Raw genomic sequence first — 24,509 nt, forward strand, 5'->3', positions numbered from 1 at the left:
CCATGGGGAAAATGTTATATTAGTCCTTGTATTTCAGGAACAAGTTTATAAATAGTAACGTATACTCTAGCACAAAATTAGAGGCGGATTCAGAATTTGAAGCTTGTGGATGCTCAGCTAGCAGTGTCTTTGTTACTGGTTTCTCAGCTCAAATTTTTTATATATTTGAAGGGTTTCACATTATAAATAAAAGGTTCGGATAAAAGTTGTAGGTTTCTGCGAACCCACACCCAATGGTGTAAATCCGCCCCTGCACAAAACCCACCAAAGGTTGTAATGGAATGGTATGTACCGCTCCATTTTTAATTAGAGATTTCATATTCAAATCTTGAAAATGAAGTCGCATTTAATAGGGAGCAGTTTATCTCCATTGCGGTTTATCTCCCTCCCCCCCCCCCCAAGTGTTACTCGTATTAGAGAGAAAAATTGAATAAGTATATTTCAAAAGGAAGTGTTCCTTTAGCCTCATAGATTAGGAACATCGCGCTTTTTAATTTAATAAGAAATTCTATTTGTGCTTATGCACACAAGAGATGGGCTTGAAGGCTACAGTAGTGGATTTTCCCCTGCACACGAACTATACGTGAGGCATGATCTAACTCATAATTTGTAGAAGAAAAAAAAAATACTATGTCATGTCTCAAGCTTAAACAATTTTTGAATGTTTTCAATAAATGAAATTTATTAACATGAATCGGAATTAATCGAACCTCAAAATAGATACTAATCCAAACTACAAGGTGTTTTTTTTCTGTTAAAAAATTCCTTAACGTTCATTCAATGATTGAAAAAGATTAAGTTGGCGTTTGGCCATGAAAACCAAATATTTTTTACTTTATTTGGTATTTTGGAGTTGGAGTTGTGTTTGGTTATAGTTTTTGCAAAGAATATTTCGTTGTTTGAATGTATTGAAATTAAAAATAAGTTTTTTGGTGTTTTTCAAATTTTAAATATAACTTCGAGTTGTATTTAAAGTTTTCATAAAAATATTAATTTTCAAATAAAGTAAAAACGTTTTTAGGGAAAAAGTGAAAAAAATTCATGGCCAAACAGGCCACTTGGAAGACAAAAGGTCTATACCAAATTTTGATGACGAGAAAAAGAAAAAGTTAGATGAATTGACTTGACATGCTTGGAAATCAAGTTTCATCTAGATTTCCTCAATATTATTGGGGAAGTCCCCTAAATTTTCTGAAACGCATTAAAACTCTCAATACATGTTTAATGTTTCTTCTTCTTCATTTTTTATTTTTTTTGTCGACAGCTTTTTTGACTTTTTAGGTGTGTTTGGGGATTTTTAATTTTTTCATGTTCAGTCGGTTAAAAAAAATAATTAGAAAATAAATTTCTTAAAAATGAAAAAAATGATTTCGCTAAAAATTAGAACGTGGGAAAAATAAATTTCATAAATAATATTTCACATTAATTGTGTCATCTCCACCCTCCAACACATCTTATCTTCACCCCCAACCCCTACCCCTATAGGCTATAGCCCTCATTCCCATCCCCACCACCTCACATCCCACATCTCATGTTATTTGTCTAAATTATATAAAATTGCTTATAGAATAATATTTTTTGCTTATGTGTCGAACATAAACAAATAAATGGGACATTTACCGAACGCCACCCTTTGTTTTCCTTTTTTTTTTCTCCATAAGTATATTGCTGATGTCTCATAATGTTTGTATGAAATTTCTTCACCATTTCGCAGAAGATAGAATCTACAAAATGAGAAATATTAGTGCAATAGTCATTTTGTGTTCTTATATATTCTTGCATGAATGGAGTAGTTGGACCAAAAGTATACTCTGTACATTTGAGAAAAAATATTTACGCTCCTAGAAAAGAAACATTTTCCACAAATAATTCCGTGGAAAATTCCAAATTTTCTACAGATTTCCGATCAGAAATATACTATAGGAAAACGCCACGTTGTTGGAAAATATTTGCCACGGATTTTGTGGAAATTTTTGGATTTTCCGTTGATAGCTAGTTATAAATTCTTATGAACTTTTTAGTGAGATCGTAGGTAAACGCAAAAAGAATCACATGAAGAAATAATAATTTTCATAGCTCGAATGCGAGTACTTTGATTAAGGCTCGATGTATCCATTCATCCCACCATAAACAACATAATTTTGAAAGAAATTTTTGATTTGGCTTAGATGTGCAATTAATTGAATATGTACAAGCAACAAGAAGTCCATAATAACCAAATAATACAACTACGTAATTTTTTGTTTAAACAAAGACAACTCATTAACTTGAACTAATCAACGTTTTGGAATAAATCTTTTTTAATTTGCACTTAAAGCCTACATAGTTCATAGTAACACGTATCATTTTAGAATTTTGACTACGCCACTCATATAACGTGCATCCAATTATATAAAATTAAAATTTAATCAAACTTTCGTTAATTACGTGACTGAAACCTTATGATTCGCTGCATCATCGACAAGTCAATATCTAGCTCTTCAAGAGAAATAAAAGAATATTTTCCTTTTATTTGTTATAAAAATAAATGTGATATCTCAAAAAGAAGTGTCCACATTTATTTCTACAAAAATAGTGTCTAGGTTCCTCTGGTATGGTTGTGTAACAGACCATTTATGAGTCATCTTTAAATTATGAAATACCTTTTTTGACTTGGATTCTTTATTAGCCATTATTCTAATATTAATTCCAACGTTACATGACAATCCAACAGATCTTTGCATTTGGTTTTGTAACATTTCTTTGATTACCATTTTAATCTCCTTTATGACACCTTTGACAGTAGCGAACCTTGTTGACAATGAGATTTCAACCTGATGGTTTGATTGTGGCTCACCTATATATATTTACTGTCTTACTCCTTTTGTTGAAAATACAAGAAAGACAATTCTTCCTCCCATATCTGTTTGTGCTGGGTTTTATATATATTAAAAGAAATCTTTGTTAGATTCTGACTCCTAATTTTATACTAGAAGGGCTTGTTGAATCCTGGGGGATACACCCATACCGGGTGAAATATCCTTAAGGACAGTGCCATTGGCATGCCTCAAGCTACGAAGAATTCTCTACAATTGTTCGTGATCAAGCATTTTCCTCAAGTGTAAAAGAAGTTCCTACAAATGTTCGTGATGAAGAAAAGTCCCTACACGTGTTCGTGATGAAGTATTTTCCGTAAGATTTCCAACATTATTTACTGATATTTCTAGTAGTTTGTCTATAAGAGTTGTAACGATATATGTAGTATTTGATAGCCTATGTGGACAGTGGAATTATAGCATAAAAACCAGAATATACTTGAGGAAACATATCTGTTATCTACCATAAAAAGTAGTCAATTAGCTGTTCAAATCTCTGTAATCTAATCTTTTATTTTCGCAAATTAAAGGTTGAATATATCAATAACCTCTTCAATTAGCCAATCACTTAAATTAGTCAGTAATTTTATGTAGACATTCAAATTTGGTGTGTACCAATTAAGCACCTAAAGATATGATAAAGTATTTATATTAGACACCTTCGGCTCGTATTTTGAAAAAGTTGGTGTGTTCACTAGAGTTTACTATGTAAATAAGTTAATCACATAAAATATCTCTCCTCTTTTATATATACGCATCAGCATCAATTGGAACATGTATGAGGTTTTACGACTTATTAAGGATAATGCGTATATTTAAAAGAGGTGATATATTTAAATAGCCGGTTAACTTATTTACGTAATGAATGCTTGAAAACACACAAAAGCTTTCTCAAAATTTTGAGTAGGAAGTATCTAATAGGAACATTTTATCATATGTTCAGGTACTTAATCAAAACATGTCATAGTTCGAGTGTCTAAATGAAATTTAATGGCAAGTTTAAGGGGTTATTTGTGTAATTTGCCTAAATTAAATCATAAGCATCAAGTGGATCGGAGAGACACCTCATATCTTGTATATATTTTTTCTCATCCGGCATTCAGTACTTGTATTAGGATCCGATTAAATTTGAGTTCGTGCCGGGAAGTCTCATATTGCGAATAAAACTCTCCTAACAAAGATGATTTCATACCCAAGATTCGAACATGAAACCTCTAATTAAGAATGAAGGGATATATATCTTGTATATAAACTATACAATTATATTTATTAGACAAAAATATACTTACTGATACCTGGCATTTATATCAAATTTGTGCATGTAAAACATGTGTTTTGTATACACTTTCAGAATAAAAGTCCAAGGCAGAAAACAAACATAAAATAAAACAAATGGCGGAACTTAAAAAAGAATAAGTTAAGAGCTATTACATGCATCTTTTTGTTTTGATTTGAGTAAAATTGGTTATGATCGCGAACACGTTACATGCATATAATATTTAAAATGTTATCATGTCGTCAAAGGCAATTGAGATTATATTCTGAGGTAGATTGGTCAAGGTAACTTATGCTAATTGTGCCTAATGACACGTGGGAAAAAAGTTATTTGATGTTATCTTTAATGTAATATAAAAATGAAAATAAGGAACACGAGAATTTTGTGTTAATTAAGCTGATAATTACAAGTTTCAACTTTCAATATCTCACAAAAGCCGCCCCCCCCCCCCCCCCCCCCACCCCCACATCTTTTTAACCATTTTTGGCCACTCACAATCCCGTTTCTTTCAAAGGAATAAAATATATTCAGACTCGACGCATACAACCCTAACACTTTAACAATAATAGTTAACAATTAAAATGATAATGGATATCATTTAATCATAGTTAAGTGCTAAAAGTAGTTCACTACTCAGTATAAGAATGCAGTGATGCAGATAGAAAGAGTAATTAAAATGACTCCAATAAGTAAAGAGATACATATTTTTTCTTCATTTATTTTCATATCACAACTCTTAGATTGTGCCCTATAAAACTATGTTTCCATCATAGTAATATCCTTTAAGGTTATTCGCAATTTATATTAAAGACCCTTTCCAAAGATTGAGTGCCTTGGCTCAATGGACCAAACTGCGGATCGTGCAAGTAATTATCACTTTGACTTTTTAGGATAACTATTCGATTTTTCATAATTGTAGGGTCAATTCATCTGAATTTACGTCACGTAAGATTCGTTAAAAAGCAAAATATTTCCTGCTAAAAAAATTTATATTCTCAAATTAAAGCTCGAATCACAAACTTCTAATTTATAATGAATGGATTTCAATCATCTCACTATATCTTGCGGTGATTTTTACCACCTCAACATTTTCTCTATTCCAAAATCACAACTTGTAATATCCAAAGAAAAGTCAAAAAAGGGAGAAAGAAAGAGAGTACAGAAGAAGCCAACAACCTCTAAACGTACGTAACTATCATTGAGTGGAGTTTATCATGGCTGCTCATTCACATGGAATATGCAAAATTTGATGGAGACATTGTTGCGGCCAAAAGTATTGAAAATGAGTAAATTAGGACAAAGGGGACAGAAACCTCCTTTTTATTTTTATTTTCTCATCTCGTGTCCGATATTTGTTTTTAAGACTCGATTAATCTAAATTTCCGTTGTGTCAGGCAGGCCTATTAAAAGAGAAAGTGCTCCTGACTAAGAATTTTTTCATTCGCGACTCGAATTCGAAATCTCTAATTAAAGATAGATGAATTGTAATAGAGTGGTAAGTACTCTTCATCCTCAGTCAGAGGACTCAGTTTGAGCCCTTGTACGAAACTGCCGCTTTAATTTACCCCATTGTTAACTTTCAGGCACGAATCCAAATTTAATTTAGTTGGGTCCTAAAAGCACAGATACCGAATATCAAATAGAAAAAATAAAAATAATTATAGAGGAACTCTATCTATCCTGCCATAAACATTTGGTGGTCTAAAACAGGGGCGAATTTGTACATTAATATTGAGGCACGTGAATATAATCCACGGTCTCTTTGTAAAATTAGGTATTTTATGTATATATTTTTTAAAATTGGTACAATAATTATTTGTTGGTACTCATGCCACAAGAAGGCCAAATGATGCACTTGATCGAAAGTTGAGTTATTTACCTAGAGGACTAGTGATTGATTCCCACTTGATACATTTTTTTAAAATGGTGCACTCATAATCTAGAAATCTTAAATTTGCATGGAAAGCTATTATTTATCTGATCTCAATACGAGCGCAAGTTTGATCAGGTCTTTTTCATATTTTGTCTCACATAAAAAATGCATCCATACTACAGAATCCAAGTGGATCAGAGATGATGCCATGATGGATCTGGAATCTTAATTAAACACATATCTATAGTTTTTTAACCTTAAATTAAGGGAGCCACAAGGATTAAAAAATATATATTCTTAAAATCATTATTCATGGATTCAGGTCTCCTTTAAATTAGAGTAATTTGTAGTTATTTATTAATTCTTCTTCCCCAAATATTACATGTTTTTTATTCATTTCACAGATATGTGCTTATTATTTTTATTTCTATCAAACTAAAAATTAACTCTCTCCAATTGTGAAACTTTCCATTATATATATTTGGGGAAGAAGAGTCAATTAAAAATGTTTCATTAAAGAAACACTTATGAAGTCGTTCTTGCATAAGTTCAGAAGGACCAGTTTAGTTTCATCCTTTGTTGTTTAATCCTTCGATATTTGATGTGTTACTCACTCGACTAATCTTGAATTTCACGTGCTGTGATAGGTCCACTAATTAAGGTAGTAAGGCTCTCCTTACTGAAATATTCTTTCTTTCACAAGGCGTACCTGATAACCTGATAAAAATGGAGCCAAATTTTTAAAATCATCAGTGCTGAACTACCACCGAACAATTGGCTCATTTTAGTTATTGAGTTCGCAATTAAATATCTACATAATTAATGAATTTTCTAAGACAAATACAGGATAAGTAAAAGCTATTAAGTTTGTGCGTGCAAATCGGTACTTAATAATATAGCTCCGCTCTTCATACTCTAGAACTTTAATTAAGGACGAATAGAACCTAACTATATATTTCACCGTACTAATCGTTGGTCCGTTTAATTTCTTCTATTATCACATGAATTATTTGATCTTTCCAAACCAAATTTTGTTATTATATTTTTAATTGGTCTGATGCTAATTCACTCAAAGTTACTGAATGATAGTGTAGAAAACTGTACATGCTAAAATAACAAAATGTAAATATTCTCACTTGGTAAATTTGTAGGTTCTATCTGAGAAATGGTAAGGAAATTTCATACGAACATTATGGGTCATCAACAGAATACTTCTGACAAAAAGTGAATAAGAAAAAAAAGTTTAAAGTTAGGTGGTCTGGAAAAAAAAAAATGTTGACACATGGGCTTCACAAAAATTTAATGCTTTTTAGAAAATTCATGGAACTTTCGGTGGAATAGTTATGAAATCCAAAGTAGAACTTGTTTTCCAAGCCATCTCAAATCAATTTTCCACAATTCTTTTTTTTTTTTTTGTCTTAAAAAATATATTTCTCCAGTGGTAGTATCTGATTATGTATTGTTGGTCGATGAATTAATTTATCAAATTCTCAATAATAAATTAATAATAATGCGATTCCAGTTTAAGACATTCTAAATTATAACAAGATCCTACTTCTATAAAACTTTCTTTAAATCTGGATGTGATGTGTAACAAATAGTATTGATAATGAAATGAACTCACGATCAAAGTGTTCATCAACAAAAAGGAAAATAGAAAACGGTGGTTCCAGAATGCTATTACAAAATAGCTAATGAAAATAAAACAACACAAGTTATCCCGGGTTGTTATTCCACCTTCAATATGGGATAGAAAAACACTATAATCCCGGGATAACTAATCTCGGGATTAGTTATCTTGAGTTTTTATTCCAACTAAACGTGGGATAAGGCGGCACTAAATTTTTATCCCAGGACTATTTTTGCTTATCCATCATATCAAACGAGTCCTAATAGAATGTCTCATCTTCTATTTAAAGCCATCTCACATGCTCTTTTTAACCAGGGTCTCAAACGTAATTTGTCGAACTCCCCAATAGGTTCTCCACCTTGACCATGTTCATAACATGATGTTATGATGTCTTCGCTGTTAACTAAATTTTCAATTATTATTTTTTACTAGTAATAATATACTTATTTAAGTCAAATATAATATTTTAAATTTTGTGTTAATTCAAATGATAATGCATAAGATTGAGCCAAGGCACTTGAGGGAGCAATATTTTCGGATAGTAAAGGCACTAAACGAGCCGCTTTTAGCACCTTATTTAAAACATATCCAATTTTTAATAACTATTCCAAGTATAACCAATTTGGAAAACTTTAGACCGCTTATGTTACTGCTATTGTTGCTTTTTCTTCAGAACTACCAAAGCTCGATTTCATACCTAAAGATCTGAAGTTTGAACTATCAAAATCAAAACTTTAGGTCTGAATTTTTGAACTGCATTCAAACTTCAGACCTAACATTTGAAGTTAAAGTTTGACGGTTAAAATTTCAAACTCGATGATCAGAAGTTTGAAACTTAAGATCTTAGTTTGATTTTCAAGACATCTAAACTTTTAAAACGTTGTAAATTTTGGCCATTCCTTACTATTTGTGAGCATTGCTTCAAATGCCAGGTTGGCCCACAGAGAAGGAACAACCATATTGGGCTCAATCACATAGTTGTCCAGCCATGCATATAGCCCAACCAAAGCCCAAATTTGGTATGGGCTTTTACACAATGTAAAATCCAAAATACAATTTAGTTAAAGGGAAAAGGACGCAAATGGCCATCCGGGTGAAACTATTGACACCCGGTGACCCAAGAATCTTAAAAGTCATTTTTTAGCCTTTTCAAAGTAATTCCATTTTCTAGCCATTTTTCAACTAATTCCAGCATATATATGTATATAAACTGTATCATTATTGTATATGTATCACTACTGTATATGTATAGAAAATGTATCACGTATAAAAACTGTATCATTATTGTATAGAATATGTATCACTTCTGTATATGTATAGAAAAAAAGTATCACATGTATAGAAACTGTATCATTATCGTATAGAATATGTATAGAAAATATATCATTTTTGTATAATTTGTGTATAATAAATGTATAATCAACGTATAATTTTTGTTTAATAAATGTATAATTAATGTATACTTACTAATTATACACATGTTAGTAACGAACAAATAGTCCTGTTCTTTTTGTAGCGAACCTTTTAGTAACGACTTTTCATTCATCTAATGTCTCGAATGAAATGTTCGTTGATATTTTAATTATTCATAGGAGAAAAACTCTCTTACAATACATCCATAAAACTTTGAATATCGTAAGTATTGCACTCTAAATGGTACTAAAAGATGCATCTATTTCAACAAATTAGTAATTACAATAGACTTTTTTCGTCTAATCGGATGAGAATCGAATTTTACATCATGCAAAGCCGTTATTTCATTGACAAGCTACTTCTAAATTTTATATTACAATGGGCTCGCTTCAAGAACTCATACTTTACCTCTTTTTCGCTCATATTAAATTAGCTTCCAAAGCAGTAAAAAATGGTATTTATTATGACTCTAGAAAAAACAAAGTGACGATTAATGAAGGACTCATTATTTTGAATCCTCTAGATATTGGAAATCATCCTTATTAAGCACCCTAAGAACTATTGACCATACAATAGAATGTGAAAGCTCCATCATCTATCAATTACTTATTAGATACTATAATTACTAGTGGTCAATAAAGCTGACTATTTCTCCTTTTTGTGTGAACGATTTATAGAAGAAAAATAAGATATAATATATAATCCAGGAATCTAGGTAAACTAAAAAAATTAGTTGATAACTTGTCAATGGAAGGGGTGCACCCGCCCAAGTTGCTACTTGCAATTAGTAATATTTGCATAAATTCTTTTTGTATGGCGGCCTATAATATATCCCCTATAATATTCACATTAGTTTTATCAATTATGACATACTTTGTAGTTTGTATATTACAATTTTCGCTCTCAACATATGAATTCTATCGCAGTCAACACAGGGGAATTCAAAATTTTAAGTTTATAGTTTAGAATTTATAACTTTTTTACTCAGTGGGTTCTTGATAAATTATTTATACATATTAAGTAAATTTTAAGTATAAATATAAAATTTGAACCTAAACTACTAGGTTCCACCAAATTCGTAGCTTCTATGGTAAGTCCGCTCCTTGGGCGTCAGAGTCGTATCTAAAATATGTTATATTCAGATCGTATGTTGATGCTATCACTAGGATTTCTTTTACATGTCATGAAGCTATAGTTTAATGTTTATCTCAAAATTATCTCGTACATAGAATGAGACTCTTTCCTAGGAGAATGAAATTCCAAAGTCTTTGTTTTCAAAGTCAAAAAGTCTAATGCATCAATTGACTAGCTTAGATTTTAGCTACTATGGGAAGAAATCAACTACTTCTATACCTATATATATAGAGTTTTTATTCCTAGTGCATTCATAACAAGAAAATATGGGGAGTAACTCATTTCAACTAATATTTCTCATATTGTTATTTCAACTTTTGTATTTCACTTGCATAGACTATCAATTTGTTTCTTCTGCTGGCACCTCTAAAGTGGGCACTTGCATTGAAACAGAGAAGAAAGCACTGCTCAAACTTAAAGAAAATCTTACAGATCCTTCAGGCAGGCTATCTTCTTGGACTGATCAAGAAAATTGCTGTCAATGGATTGGGGTAAGCTGTGACAACAAGACAGGAAACGTCGTAAAGCTTGACCTGAGAAACACATTTTCAACAAACAGCGAATTAGGAGGTGAGATTAATCCATCTTTACTTGATTTACAAAAGTTGACTTACTTAGACTTGAGCATGAACAATTTTGGAGGAATTAAAGTACCTGAATTCATCGGTCAAATTGGAGAATTGAGGTATCTAAATCTCTCTGGTGCATCTCTTTCTGGTTCAGTATCTTCATTTCTTGGAAACCTCTCAAATTTGCAAGTTCTTGATTTGAATATGTACTCCGAAAAGCCAGTTGAGAATGATCTTGAATGGCTAAAAGGACTTTCTTTTCTTGAACATTTAAATTTGGGAGGTTCAGATCTTAGCAAAGCTAATAATTCTTGGCTTCAAACAATCAATGCTCATGTTCCTTCTCTCTTGAAGTTGCATTTGCCTCAATGCCAGCTTTTAAACCTTCCATCTTCTCTTCCATCGCTAGATCTAACTTCCCTTTTGGTACTTGATCTTTCCAACAATGCTTTCAACTCGAGTATTTTCCCTCAATGGCTCTTCAGTCTTAGTAACCTTGTGTATCTTGACTTAAACTCCAACAATATCTTTAGTGAACTGCCTGATGAGTTTGCAAAGATCATTTCCCTTGAATATCTTGATGTATCGTCTAATTATGGTATTAACGGGCCACTAAAAAAAAGCTTGGGGAAACTATGCAATTTGACGACTTTGATCCTCTCCTACAACAACATCAGCGGAGACATTACTGATTTCATTGATGTCTTATCCGAATGCCAAAGCAACAGCTTGGAGACATTGGATCTGAGTTTCAATGAACTGAGTGGCAATCTTCCTGCTAAATTAGGCCACTTGAGGAACCTAAAACTGCTTCAACTGAGGTTCAACTCACTCACAGGCACAATACCTGAAACTATAGGGAACTTATCATCCTTGGAGTCGCTCTACCTCACATCTAACCAAATGAGTGGGAACCTCCCCACGAATATCGGGCAGCTCACGTCGTTGGTCTCGTTGGACATCTCTGATAATATGTGGGAAGGTATTGTCACAGAAGCCCATTTCCTGAATCTTTCTAACTTGCAAGAATTTTCAGTTGGCATGAAACTTGGTAGAAACATAACCTTGGCATTCAACATCAGCTCAAATTGGACTCCTCCATTCAAGCTGACATTCTTGACGATCCAGTCATGCCAATTAGGCCCCAAATTCCCAGCATGGCTGAAGGATCAGACTGAGCTCACTAGCATAATATTCAATACCGGGGGAATTTCGGATGCTGTACCAGATTGGTTTGTAGAGTTGGATTTGAAGCTTGACAATCTAGACATAGCTAACAACAACTTGTCAGGGAAAGTTCCTAACAAATTCCAGTTCAACTTTATAGCCAATGTGGATATAAGCATGAATCTTTTTGAGGGACCTCTTCCATTATGGTCTTCTAACATTACAACATTGTATTTGAGGGATAACTTGTTTTCAGGACCTATTCCTCTCAACATCTGTGGAGCACTTCCCAATTTAACAGACTTGGACATATCCATGAACAATCTAAATGGCACCATTCCCTTGTGCATCGGTGATATGAATCAGTTGACTACCTTAGCCCTTGATAATAACCAACTTATCGGACAAATTCCTGATTTCTGGGGTAAGTTACCATATCTTTATTGGATTGATATGTCAAGGAACCTTCTATCCGGACAAATTCCAACCTCACTAGGCTCTCTTGCTTATCTGATGCTCTTAAGACTCTCAAGCAACAATCTCTCCGAGGAACTGCCTTCTAGTTTGAGTAATTGCACGTGAATGTTTAGCCTTGATCTTAGTAACAATCAGTTAACAGGATTAATTCCAGCTTGGATAGGGGAGAGAATGAGATCATTGTTAATCCTTAGTGTGAAGAATAATAAGTTTTCTGGCCCCATTCCCTTACAAATCTGTAGCCTTTCAGATCTTCACATACTGGACCTTTCAGAAAATAATTTATCTGGTTCTATTCCATCATGTGTTGGCAATTTGGAAGGCTTCAAGGTTGAGCTAACTGATGATGAAGCTAGACAATATCAAGGGTCGTTGACAGTGGAGGCAAAAGGAACAATGCTTACTTATTCTAATACCCTTTACCTAGTAAATAGTATCGATCTCTCGAGCAACAGTTTATCTGGAGAAATCCCTGTAGAGATAGCAAGCTTATACAAACTTGGAACTTTGAACTTGTCCAGGAACCATTTGACGGGAAATATACCCACAAATATGGGGAAATTGGGATGGATTGAAACCTTAGATCTTTCAATAAATCAACTGTCAAGTCCTATTCCACCAAGCATAACTACTTTAGACTTTTTGACACATTTGAACTTGTCTTATAATGACTTGTCAGGAAGAATTCCCACTAGCACACAGTTCCAAACCAATGATGATCCGACAATTTTCCAAGGAAATGATGCACTTTGTGGTCCTCCTTTACGAAAGTGTTTTAAAGATGGGACTACAACATCCGATAATGGAACGGATGATGAAGGAGAAACAGACGATGAAGATAAACTTGAGAAAATATGGTTCTTTGCTGTTGTTGGTCTGGGATACTTTGTTGGCTTCTGGGTATTTTTTGGCACTTTGGTCATCAAGAAAAGATGGAGAATTGCTTATTTCAGATTCATAGAGGCATGCATTTTGGTGTTCGATGAATGGACATGGAGTTTTCGGCATAAAACGTTAGGATATTTAACGTGTAGAAGAAACACTTAGGAGAATGTTGAAAAATGTTTAACTTTACCAAGGTATTCAATAAAAGGAGCTTAGGGGTTTGCATCTGCGATTCTGACATATTTTATGTTCTAATTTCAACAGCACACATTACTTACTTTTGTATATGAAAAAGTGAAATACAATGCTATCTAAATGTTTACCTTATTTGCTAAAATAAGCACAAGAAACTTAAATTCTTTGTCCATTCACAACAAAAATCATGCTTGACTTGGCATGTATATGAAGTCGGAATAATGAGTGCTTAATGAGTAAAAATGTGGTGTCAGGGTAACTTTTTCATTTGAAACAAATAGGAAAGGAAAATTAAGAGTCATATGAATTCTTGCATTATATAAGATAGTGTGAAACTCCCCCTCTTTGAAAAACCACTCTATTTTAGGATGGTCTAGAAAGAAAAGGAGGGTGCTCAGTTTGAAACTGTACTATTTCATCACAGTGTATCACCAAGTAGGGCTGAATAGGCAGTCATGTATTAATGTTTGAAAAAATGAACAGAATAAAGGAAGAAAAAAGAAAATGGAAAAAGAATTGTTGATATAGTCATGTAACTATATCCCAATTTCAGAAAAAGTACTTGTAAAGTTCAAACAAGGAGAATTCGGAGTAAAATTTGGAAGAGCGCATCTCTAAATTTGTGTCAACTCTAGGGCAAGAAAGAGTGAGAATAGTGGTTGGCCCTAATTTTTACATAAACCCAACACAGAAAGCACACAGAAGAGATGGATATAATACCAAGGGCCACATATGAAGAGGGAGTACTACAAAAACTGGGCTGTTTGAACCCTTTTAACAGTATCTGATGCAGGCCTGGTGAAAGCTAAAGCGAGATAGCATTAAGAAAGTAATGCAGCATTATGAAAGTGAGCATTGAGAAAGTAATGCAGCATTATGAAAGTGAGAGAGCATTAAGAAAGTAATGCAGCATTTTCTAACCAAGATCTCCAAAAAAAAAAAAAAAAAAGATTTTCACGCTTCAGATATTGCCTTTCAACATAATATCACTAGACCAATTATTGAATAGAATCCAATAGTGAGGGAAGAACACCAAGTACTTTCTCTGTCCCAAAAAGATTATCTTAATTACTATTTGGACAGTCAAAGGGATATTTTCTTTGACCATAATTTTTTCAAATACTTTCTAATTTTTTTGAATTGTAAACTATTATGATTTATAGTACTTATTATGTTGTTTCTAAATATGTAATTTTTCTTTCAAAAAGATTAAAGATTCTATATCCAAAGTCACACCGAAAATTAGTTAGTTTAACCATCGTAATCCAAACCATGACAATTTTTTTCGGACGGAAGGAGTACTTATAAGGTGGAGATGCTGCACCTGGTGAGGATTTCTTTCCACAATAGACTGCTCCTTAAATTTTAGCTTGCAGGAGTAATCTAGATTCCCTGGGATATACATCATACCATAGTGGTCACAATAGAGTTTTTCAATAATGATGTTGTAGATGGAAGTTGTAATCTGACAAATTCAGTTTAACAGTTCAGCAAGCACGACAAAAGGAGTTGCAGTCTTTTCAGTGTAATACACAAACTTTGCTCAAACTGAAAACTTCTCCATCATCAAACTTCAAGGAAAAGGAACCAACAGGATCGACCCCAGAATTCACTTTTTAAATTCGTATCTCCCCAAAATTTCCAACCTCGACCCTCGCAGAGGCATGCAAGAATCATGGGGTGATGCCTAGTATATAAACTGCTATCCAGTAATATATATATATATATATATATTAAATTACAGTCGGCTCGCTTCAAGAACTCATACATTACCATTTTTTGGCCATATTAGATTAGCTTTAAAAGTTAAGAAATGGTAATTACTATGAATCTAGAAAAAAAAGTGACGATTAATGAAGGACTAATTATTTAGAATCCTCTAGATATTTGACATCATCCTAAACAAGCACCCTAAGAACTATTGACCATACAATTGAATGTGGAAACACCATCATATATCAATGACTTATAGGATATAATAATAATTACTAGTAGTCTTTATCAAACAAAGCTGATTATTTCTCCTTAATTTGTGTGAATGATTTATGGAAGAAACAAAAATTTGGAGTATTATTTATAATAAATTTGTAAACCAGAAAATGAGTTGACAAGGGTGGCGGCTAAGTTGCTACTTGCAATTAGTAAACTTGTTGCATAAATTCTTTTTGTATGGCGGCCTGCAATATATCCCCTACAATATTGCCATTAACTTTATCAACAATGAAATACTTTGTATATTACAATTTGCATTCTCAACATACGAATTCTATTGTGATCAGAGTAGTTTACAGAATATGTTACATTCAATGACAGATAATAAGTGTGGCTTGCTTTTGTGGTAGAGCACAGCACGGTCAGAGTCATATGCGGAATATGTTATATGCAATGACAATTAATGAGTGAGGTCTCCTTTAGTGCTAGAGCACATTACGGGCAGAGTTATATATGGAATATGTTATATGCAATGACAAATAACGGGTGGGCTTTGCTTTAATGGTAGATCACATTATGATCAGAGTAGTATGCTGATGTTATCACCATTGTTTTAAAAAGCAGTGTTAGGACTCGCTCCGGGGCTCGCCTTGGGGCAGGGCAGTGGCAAAACGCTCTGGGGCTAACGTGCGGGGCTTAGTTCCTATGAGGCTTACGCCCTAAGCGCTCAACCGTACGCCCTAAACACGCCTAACGCCCAGGGCTCGCCTAACAGTTCTTACACAAATTATATTTTAAATTCCTCAATTAAAATCATTCACCCTCATAATTGTTTAACAAAATAATGATACTTAATAGTTTTGTCACGCCCCGAACCATGGCCTGGACGTAACACGGCACTCGGTGCCTGACTGCATGTGACCGAGCGAACCACATGGCTTGCTGAATCATCATGATACATAACATATGCGGAATATAACGTGAATGCATGATGAGCCTTTATAAAACATGTTAAGTCATAATACTTAATAAAATACTTGTTTAAACATGAGTGAGCCAAAATGGCTATACGACTCCAAATGTCTGACATGATATAACTGACTTGTCTAGTCTATGAAACCTCTATCATGAGTCTGACTAGAAAACATACTTACTGGGACAAGCCAGCATACCTTTAGATGCATAATTAATCATAAAATAAACGTTGACTAAACCCCGAATGAGATGGGGCTCACCAATAAGCTGATACGAATGTTGTCCTACTGAGCAGATGTGTCGTCCTGTATATCAGTACCTGCATCGTGAAATGCAGGCCCCCGGGCAATAAAAGAAGACGTCAGCACATTGAATGTACTGGTATGTAAAGCAACCGAAAGAAACAACATGGGACATGAAATAACATGATAAGAACTGAAACTGAAAACCTGGACATGAACATGGGCATGAGTGCATATGTATATATATAACATAAGTAAAAACATGATAAGTAGGGAGAGCAATAACTTATAACCGATCCATGGTCTGGTGCTTGCGTCCCGCCAGCAGAACACTCAGTCCTTGCCAGGGAACATGAGATTTGATAAAATATGAAAGGATCCAATCATTATGAGAGATCGTCCGGAACATGGGTGGAGCGATCCTCATCCTACGGTGGCTACGTAGTTTCAGGCTATCTGAAGCCCTCCTCGGTAATTAATGCAACTCCCAAAACATGAACATGAAAAATAGTGGCACTTGCTGCCCATGGTATATCATGAATCATAACTTGCTTGTACATAGTGTTCATGAATCATAACTTGCTTGTACATGGTTTTCATGAATCATAACTTGCTTGTACATGGTTTTCATGAATCATAACTTGCTTGTACATGGTTTTCATGAATCATAACTTGCTTGTATAGTTTCATAAGATAACTTGTCATAGTCTTGCAAAACATGTTTTTCGTTCATGAGTAATAACAATAGTTCGAAATCATATATATATACTTGTCTTGAAAACATGCTTGTAACTTGCTGGATGAAATCATAAAGTTTCATATAAACATAATGAGAACACATGAGGAAGAATTCATGATTCATGGATTAAGCTAGGATTTCCTAATAACCGTAATGGAAGATTAGGAATGCAATAACGAATATAGATACAAAATTCATGCACATAAATACATAATTACGGGCTACCAATATGTTGGGTTTAATGCCCTAGGATTTGAACTTCATGGATTTTACGAAACGGATCATGGGGAAGAACATAGAGATTCCCACATGTGGATGGAAGTTATACATACCTTAACTTCCTGCTTTTGAGTGTATCACAATGTCCTTCAATCCCTTCAACTTTAATCTATAGCAATACAGGTCATAGGGACTCTATATTAGCAACAATATTCATGTTTTGTTCATCTAAGCATTTTATCAAACACTTGGTGGGCATGAAGCTCCACAACCTTCATTAATGGTGTTTTCTTCCCCCAATCCCCATTCTATTACTTCTAGCTGATTCTACAATCTCAATTAGATGTAATTGACATCATTCTTCATCACCCATATGAATACAACAATCCCAAGTCAACAATCCAAAAACCCTAGCATAGTTCATATAATTTTCTTTATCAAACCTATTTACTATTCTCCCAAGAACTTATCAACACTTTAATCATCAGGAAACATCATAAAACTTACCTTAGTTATTGTAGGAATAAGCCTTGAGTTGAAATGCTTCACTTGAACAAAACCCTAGTTCCACCTTCCATGGAATTTCTTGACTTGAATGGATTTGATGTGTTTCTCACACTTAGTTTTGGTGGATTGATGAAGTGGATCTTTTGTTTCACTTGGATTCTTGCATATGAAGTGTTTGGATGGCTCTAGAGAACCCTTGAGTCGTGTAGGAGAAATGGGAATGAAAAAAAATGGGTTTGGGTCTCTTATTAACATCTTAAAATCTGACCCATCGGGCAATTCTACGCCCATTTTTACGTTCCGTATAATGGTTTTACGGACCGTATAACTCACCGTAAAACCATTCCAGTGATTTGTACATTCTGTGCTCATTTTACGGTGTGTTTTACGTCCCGTATAATGGTTTTACGGACCGTATAACTTACCGTAAAACCATTCCAGTGATTTGGTCATTCTGTGCTCATTTTACGGTGGTCTGAGTCAATTTTACGGACCGTAAAATTGAACCGTAAAACTGACCAACGAAATATCATTCTCTGTGACCATTTGACGGACCGTATAAATATTTTACGGACCGTCAAAATGTTTTACGGACCGTCAAATGGTCCGTCAAAATTCTTCTGCTCAGACAGTCTGTCGTATAATGGGCATAACTCTTTGCACAGATGTCCGTTTGAGGCCCATAATATACCGTTGGAAAGCTATTTCAAAGGGCTACAACTTTCATCAAGAAAGTTTTCCCAAATTCCAAATTAATAATGGGGTTATGGGCGTTGGAAGTAAGGCCATCTATAAACTCACTTGCAAACATGCCCCGTAGAGTGGTTTTCAACTTTGTTTTGCCCAAAGACTCTTCTCAAGTTTTGATTGGGTTTCAAACACCATTTATACACTACTAAAATTGGGTTCATTATACCCCCATCTTATAATACAAATCTTAACCCGAATGCACGAGGTGTTACAAGTTTTTCATCTATAGAAATAGAAGATTGGGTGTAACTCATATAACAAGTCGTAGTATTGGATATTTACTATTTGAGAACGTCGTGAGGGTGAATATCACTTAATTAAAAAAAAAAACACATAGCTGAATTGTACATTTTCACTTGTCATTGGTCATAAGTCCTATGTATCAGAATTATCATATAATTTTATTTTTTGTTCATGAAGAAGTTATGTTTTAATTGTAATATAGTATGATAGTAATAATGTTTTAAGAAACTATATTTTTTTTCGTGTTTGAAAGTTAAAATGTTAGAATTGATTTGCATTTCATAATAGCTTTTATTTCATTGTATTGTTTATACTTGTAAAATTATGTTATATATAATTACAAGTTATAAGCGGTGTATAATGGATTGCTTTGATCATTTTTTTGTGAGGATCAATGCGCGCGTGCGCGCGCGCGCGCACACACACACACACACACACACACACACACATATATATATATAGTTTTCTTTTATTTTTTTATGTAATTTTACCTATTTAAAAATATTTATTGTAATTATATTATTTTAAGAAATACTAAAAATTAAATACCCATGGGGCTTACGCCCCGTGCCTCGAGGCTTACGCCTAGTCAAGGCTTATGTAAAACGCCTCGCCTTACGTCCCCGCCTTTTAAAACACTGGTTATCACTAAGATTAACTAAGATTTCTTTCACAATCATGGAGCTATAATTTAATGTTATCTCAAAAGTATCACGTACTTAGAATGAGATTCTTTCCTGGGTGAATGAATGTCACACCCCCAACGAGGAGTATGACGGGCTCCAACCCGTAGACCGAAAACCACTTGACTTAAACAATTACTTTGAATACCACATACCATAACTCAAAGAACACCTGCACGCAGAAAAGACCCAACATAGAAATATCCGATCATTCAACACATATGTACATATGTGGATCGACAAGTCGCCATAACATAATGTATATCATAAAACCGGCAAGACTAGCAGTAAAGTATCACAGACCAAAACAATGTCAACATGACCATATACCATGCTTACATACCTCACTATGTCTATGAGCCTCTAAGAGTGTACATATGAACATATATTACACTAGCAGAAGTGTCACGCCCCGAACCTGGGCCTGGACGTAACACGACACCCGATGCCTGACAGCATGTGACCGAGCGAACCAACTGGCTGGCTGAATCAACATGTGATACCAAAACATAACTAATTTCTAAAATAAAACTAACACATGCTGATTAACTAAAAGTCTGACTGAAATATCATAATGCGGAAATACTTAGACAATCTGAACATATCTAAAAGTAGCCAACATGGCTAAACCAAAACAACTGAACGACTGAGTATAACTGTCTACAAAACTAACATAATAAATATCTGACTGTCTGGACTGTGTCTATGAATCCTCTAATGAATACAAAAAGGTAACTGTCTAGAAAGCTGTAAGAACTGCATGACTGATATCGACCCGAAGGAAACTGGGGCTCACCACAGTAGCTGATACGAACACTCCTAAGTAGCTGGATCGTCAACCTGTATGTCGTTACCTGCATCGTGAGATGCAGGCCCCCAAGAAATAAAAAGGGACATCAACACATTTGAATTGTACTGGCATGTAAAGCAACTGAAGCAATAAAATACTGGAACTGAAATTGAAATTGAACTAAACAGGAAAGCAAGAAGCTGAAGTACTTCATGTTCTGGATGAAGAATCACCTGTAAAACTATAAATATAACTGTGGCCTAGGGCCCAAATAATGTGCACAAAAACTGTGGCCTCAGGCCCAAGCAATATGTATGCATATATTGTGGCCTAGGGCTCAACATTAACAATTTACAAGACTGAGACTGGCTATAACTGATAGCATGATAACTGTTTCTGATTATGGGAATCATGCAAATAACTGGTTATACACTGACTGAGACTCATGTGATAACAATGCATAATATAAAGATTACGAGTTGAGTTCATGATGTTCAAAGTGACAACCATGAACGAATTCTGTAACTGCAACCCTAGAAGATAACAATTCTATATCATATCATGAAACTAGGGCTAAACTATATTTTTAGTCAAATTACTGAAAAGTATGAAGAATGAGGCGTAGGGAGAATCATGAATATTCCCTAACGTAGATAGTTAGCCTCACATACCTTAATTCCAGCCTTTGAGCGTAATACAATGTTCGTCAATCCTTTCAACTTTGATCTATACCAATACAAGTCAAAGGGATTCTATATTAGCAATAATATCCATGCTTTGGTCATCTAAGCACTTTATCAAACACTTGGTGGGCATAAAGCTCCACAATCTCCATTAATGGTGTTTCTTCACCCAATTCCCATTCTATTACTTCTGGGTGATTCGACAATCTCAATTCGATGAAACTAACATCATTCTTCATCGCTCATATGACTACAACAATCCTAAGTTAATAATCCAATACCCTAGCATAGTTCATATGATACTCTTTATCAAACCCATTTACGATTCTCCCAAGAACTCATCAATTCACAACTATAAGTGAGTAGAGAGTAGAAGTATTACCTTTTGAAGTTCAATGCTCTTGAAATTGGATTCTAGGGTTCCTTTTTCCAAGACGAAGAGTCAATCGATAATCTATGGAATATATTAGGATTCTAGCGTTAATATTTGTTAGATTGATGTAATAATCAATTGGGTTTGCGTAAGAACTCACCTTGTATGCTTTGTGGAAGCCCTAGAGTGTTTTCTCTCCAAAAAGACGATTTAGAAAGAAGTGGGAAAAGTTTTTCGGAGTTGGATACATATAAAATTCGAAAAAGGACGTTCAGGCATAATTTGGCCTGATGGGTCGCCCTGGGAGTCACCCAAGGCGGAGCACTAGGCTTATATTATAGGCCCTGATGAAAATTACGTGTTTTGCAAATTTTGGCTTGGGGCAGCGCCTGGGGCGTCGCCCTAGGCCATTCTAACAGCGTTCGGTATAAACCATATGCATTGTCTAGACTTCTTCAAAGCATCTAATTAATGTTTATTCCTTCCAACTTTCCAAGTAGTCCGTGTTGACACCCAATTTTGTCCCACCTCTCCTCCGAAATACCTATTTACGCTTCTAATATTTTGGCAATTTAAAAAATACATTCATATTTTACTATAATTATTAGCCTCTTATCAATACCGGCGTTTCATTATTCTATTACAGTTACTAGCTATTATTATTATTATTATTACTATTATTATTATTATTATTATTATTATTACTATTATTATTATTATTATTAGTTCAAATACGAGCCCAATTCACCCCCAATATTTTCGGATTAACCCAAAACAATTTTCATAGCCCACTACCCATTTTAATTCACCCCAACCCAATTTTCAGACCAGTCCACATTTTATTACCAGCCCAAATTTTAATACCCAGCCCAACATTTTCACTCCAGCCCACATTTAAAATCGACCCAGCCCAAAAATGGACCTGACCCGTTTCTTAATTGAATGAAAACGGGTAGGGTTCCCTCTCCCTTTTCATCTCCTTCATGCCGCACACCACCCCATCCCTTCTCTCTCTCTTTCCCTCTTCTCTTTCATCGTCTTTCTCTCCCCCCACGTTACCTCTGCCACCTCCACCTTCCCCTGTTCCCCACGCTCACTGCCACCCCCATTCCCTCTTGTCCCCCCGCTCCTCTCTCTCTTCGTCACAAACGAAACCCTAGCTGTTTCTACCCCTATAAATATTTGCTTCAAATCCATTTTAAAGGGAGGATTTTTCGATTCATAAAATTCCCCAAGAACAGGTCATTTAGCCGCAGAAATCCCCTAGAAATTAAAGTTGGAAACCCCCCAAAATCCCCTACAAAATAGGGCTTTCGAGTCGCAAAAATCCCCTGAAAATGAAAGTTCTGAAACAAGTTTTTGAAACCCCGAAAAGCTCTAAAATATAAGTCTTTTAGTCGCCTAAAATTCCCTAAAATACGAGTTCTATTAGCAGTTTTAATCTTGTTTTATTATCAAGTCGAAGTATCAGATCAATTTTTGTTTGCCTGGGTGTTGCCGCGAATCGAGCATCGCAAGCTCAGAGTTGAGTGTTCGGGTAGATATCGAGACCTTCGCCTCACTTCGCTGCACCCAAAAAGGGTAAGCGTAATCCCTAGCTTCTATCCTTTAAATTTCGTCTTAATTTTATGTTTAGTGCATTTTTGGTATGCGATTAGTATATTTAGTGTTTGTCTGAATTACTGTTTGAATTAGAGTATTTTTTATAGTTATATAGGATAGGGATCGTTTAGTTGGATGATAAGGATTATTGTGTTTGTCCTAGTTTAGTGTAGCTTAACTCTCGTTTTTTTGATTAGCTTGACTAATGTGTCATGAACCTAGTTGTTCTAGATTCAAGTCAAAATATATGTTAATCTTTGTTTAAACCTGTATAAATGCGATACATTTCTATCCTGGTTACATGTTTATCAGGAATCCATCTTAGTGAGGGACTATAATGAACTGGCTCTGTTGTTTATATTCCCTTCTTCTCCCTCATTTTTTGACTGAATGATCTAAGCAACCGGTTCTTATTTACTAAAGATGTTTTAAGTCCAAATGGTTTCCCTTAGCTGTCATATCGAGGAATTAACTCAAAACATGTGCTAGTTGAATATTGATATGTTTAGCTACAGTTTGTGTAGGATTATGTGAAACGACATGATTAAATTCTTGAGATATGCTAATTTATTTAAACATGATTAAGTACCTCTGTTCAAATTTTGCCTAACAATGAGAATATGCAAGGATCATTTATGTAAGGAAAATACATCTCTGTTTCACTTCACTTATCAAATATAGAAACTGGGAAAGTATCTCACGAATTCTTTAGTTTACTTGGTTTAAGTTGATCCAGATCCTTTAAAACTTCTTAAAGCTTTCAAATTGCATGTCACTTGTGTAGGTTTGTTCCTAGTTTTTTGTCCAGATCCAATCCGATAATGACATAGCTTTGAGATGTATTGACCTCTTCTACCATAAAGCATGTTGCTTAGATAAGCTAATTCAATGAAATACCGGACTACAGAATAGAAATCGAAACTGCCCTTTTATTAGTCAAAGTGTTCTGTTCTCAAAAATAAATTCAGCATTTTGCTAACAAGTAACAATGAGTTTAGCATTGTTTTGTTCTCTGGAAGGTCTCTGTGTGTGGGGTATGCCATTCTTTTGATCCTAAAATCATAAGTATGGTTTGTTTTCCTTTGAGTGTTATGGGTGCCTAATCTAAGGTGCTAATATTTCTTTTGTGTCCTGATTAGAGTAAGTTGTAGTATCTTTCTTTTGAAAGTTGGAGTTTGATGTTAAAAGACAAAATTATGGTCTGTTTGGCCTAAAATTAATTCACACTTCTTCTCCAAAATTAAGAATTCCCAACTTGCGCATCAGTTTACAGAAGGGTGATGGTATTTTAAAAGTG

The 24,509-nt window shown here is 34.3% G+C and overlaps 2 protein-coding genes across 2 annotated transcripts; both read left to right on the forward strand.

Annotated features, from left to right (window-relative positions):
- The first annotated feature begins 10,447 nt into the window (after positions 1-10,447).
- Positions 10,448-12,499, forward strand: LOC132602760 (receptor-like protein EIX2). The gene has a single exon (XM_060315533.1). It carries the CDS (start codon positions 10,448-10,450, stop codon positions 12,497-12,499), a length of 2,052 nt encoding a protein of 683 aa, XP_060171516.1.
- LOC132602761 (receptor-like protein EIX2) lies at positions 12,500-13,441 on the forward strand. Its single transcript, XM_060315534.1, has one exon. It carries the CDS (start codon positions 12,500-12,502, stop codon positions 13,439-13,441), a length of 942 nt encoding a protein of 313 aa, XP_060171517.1.
- The last annotated feature ends 11,068 nt before the right edge of the window (positions 13,442-24,509 follow it).

This window comes from Lycium barbarum, chromosome 7 (assembly GCF_019175385.1).
Source record: "Lycium barbarum isolate Lr01 chromosome 7, ASM1917538v2, whole genome shotgun sequence".
In the NCBI taxonomy this organism is placed as follows: domain Eukaryota; kingdom Viridiplantae; phylum Streptophyta; class Magnoliopsida; order Solanales; family Solanaceae; genus Lycium; species Lycium barbarum.

Coding starts and splice junctions, on each gene's coding strand:
- LOC132602760 (XM_060315533.1), top strand. CDS start 10,448: ATGGGGAGTAACTCATTTCAACTAATATTTCTCATATTGTTATTTCAA.
- LOC132602761 (XM_060315534.1), top strand. CDS start 12,500: ATGTTTAGCCTTGATCTTAGTAACAATCAGTTAACAGGATTAATTCCA.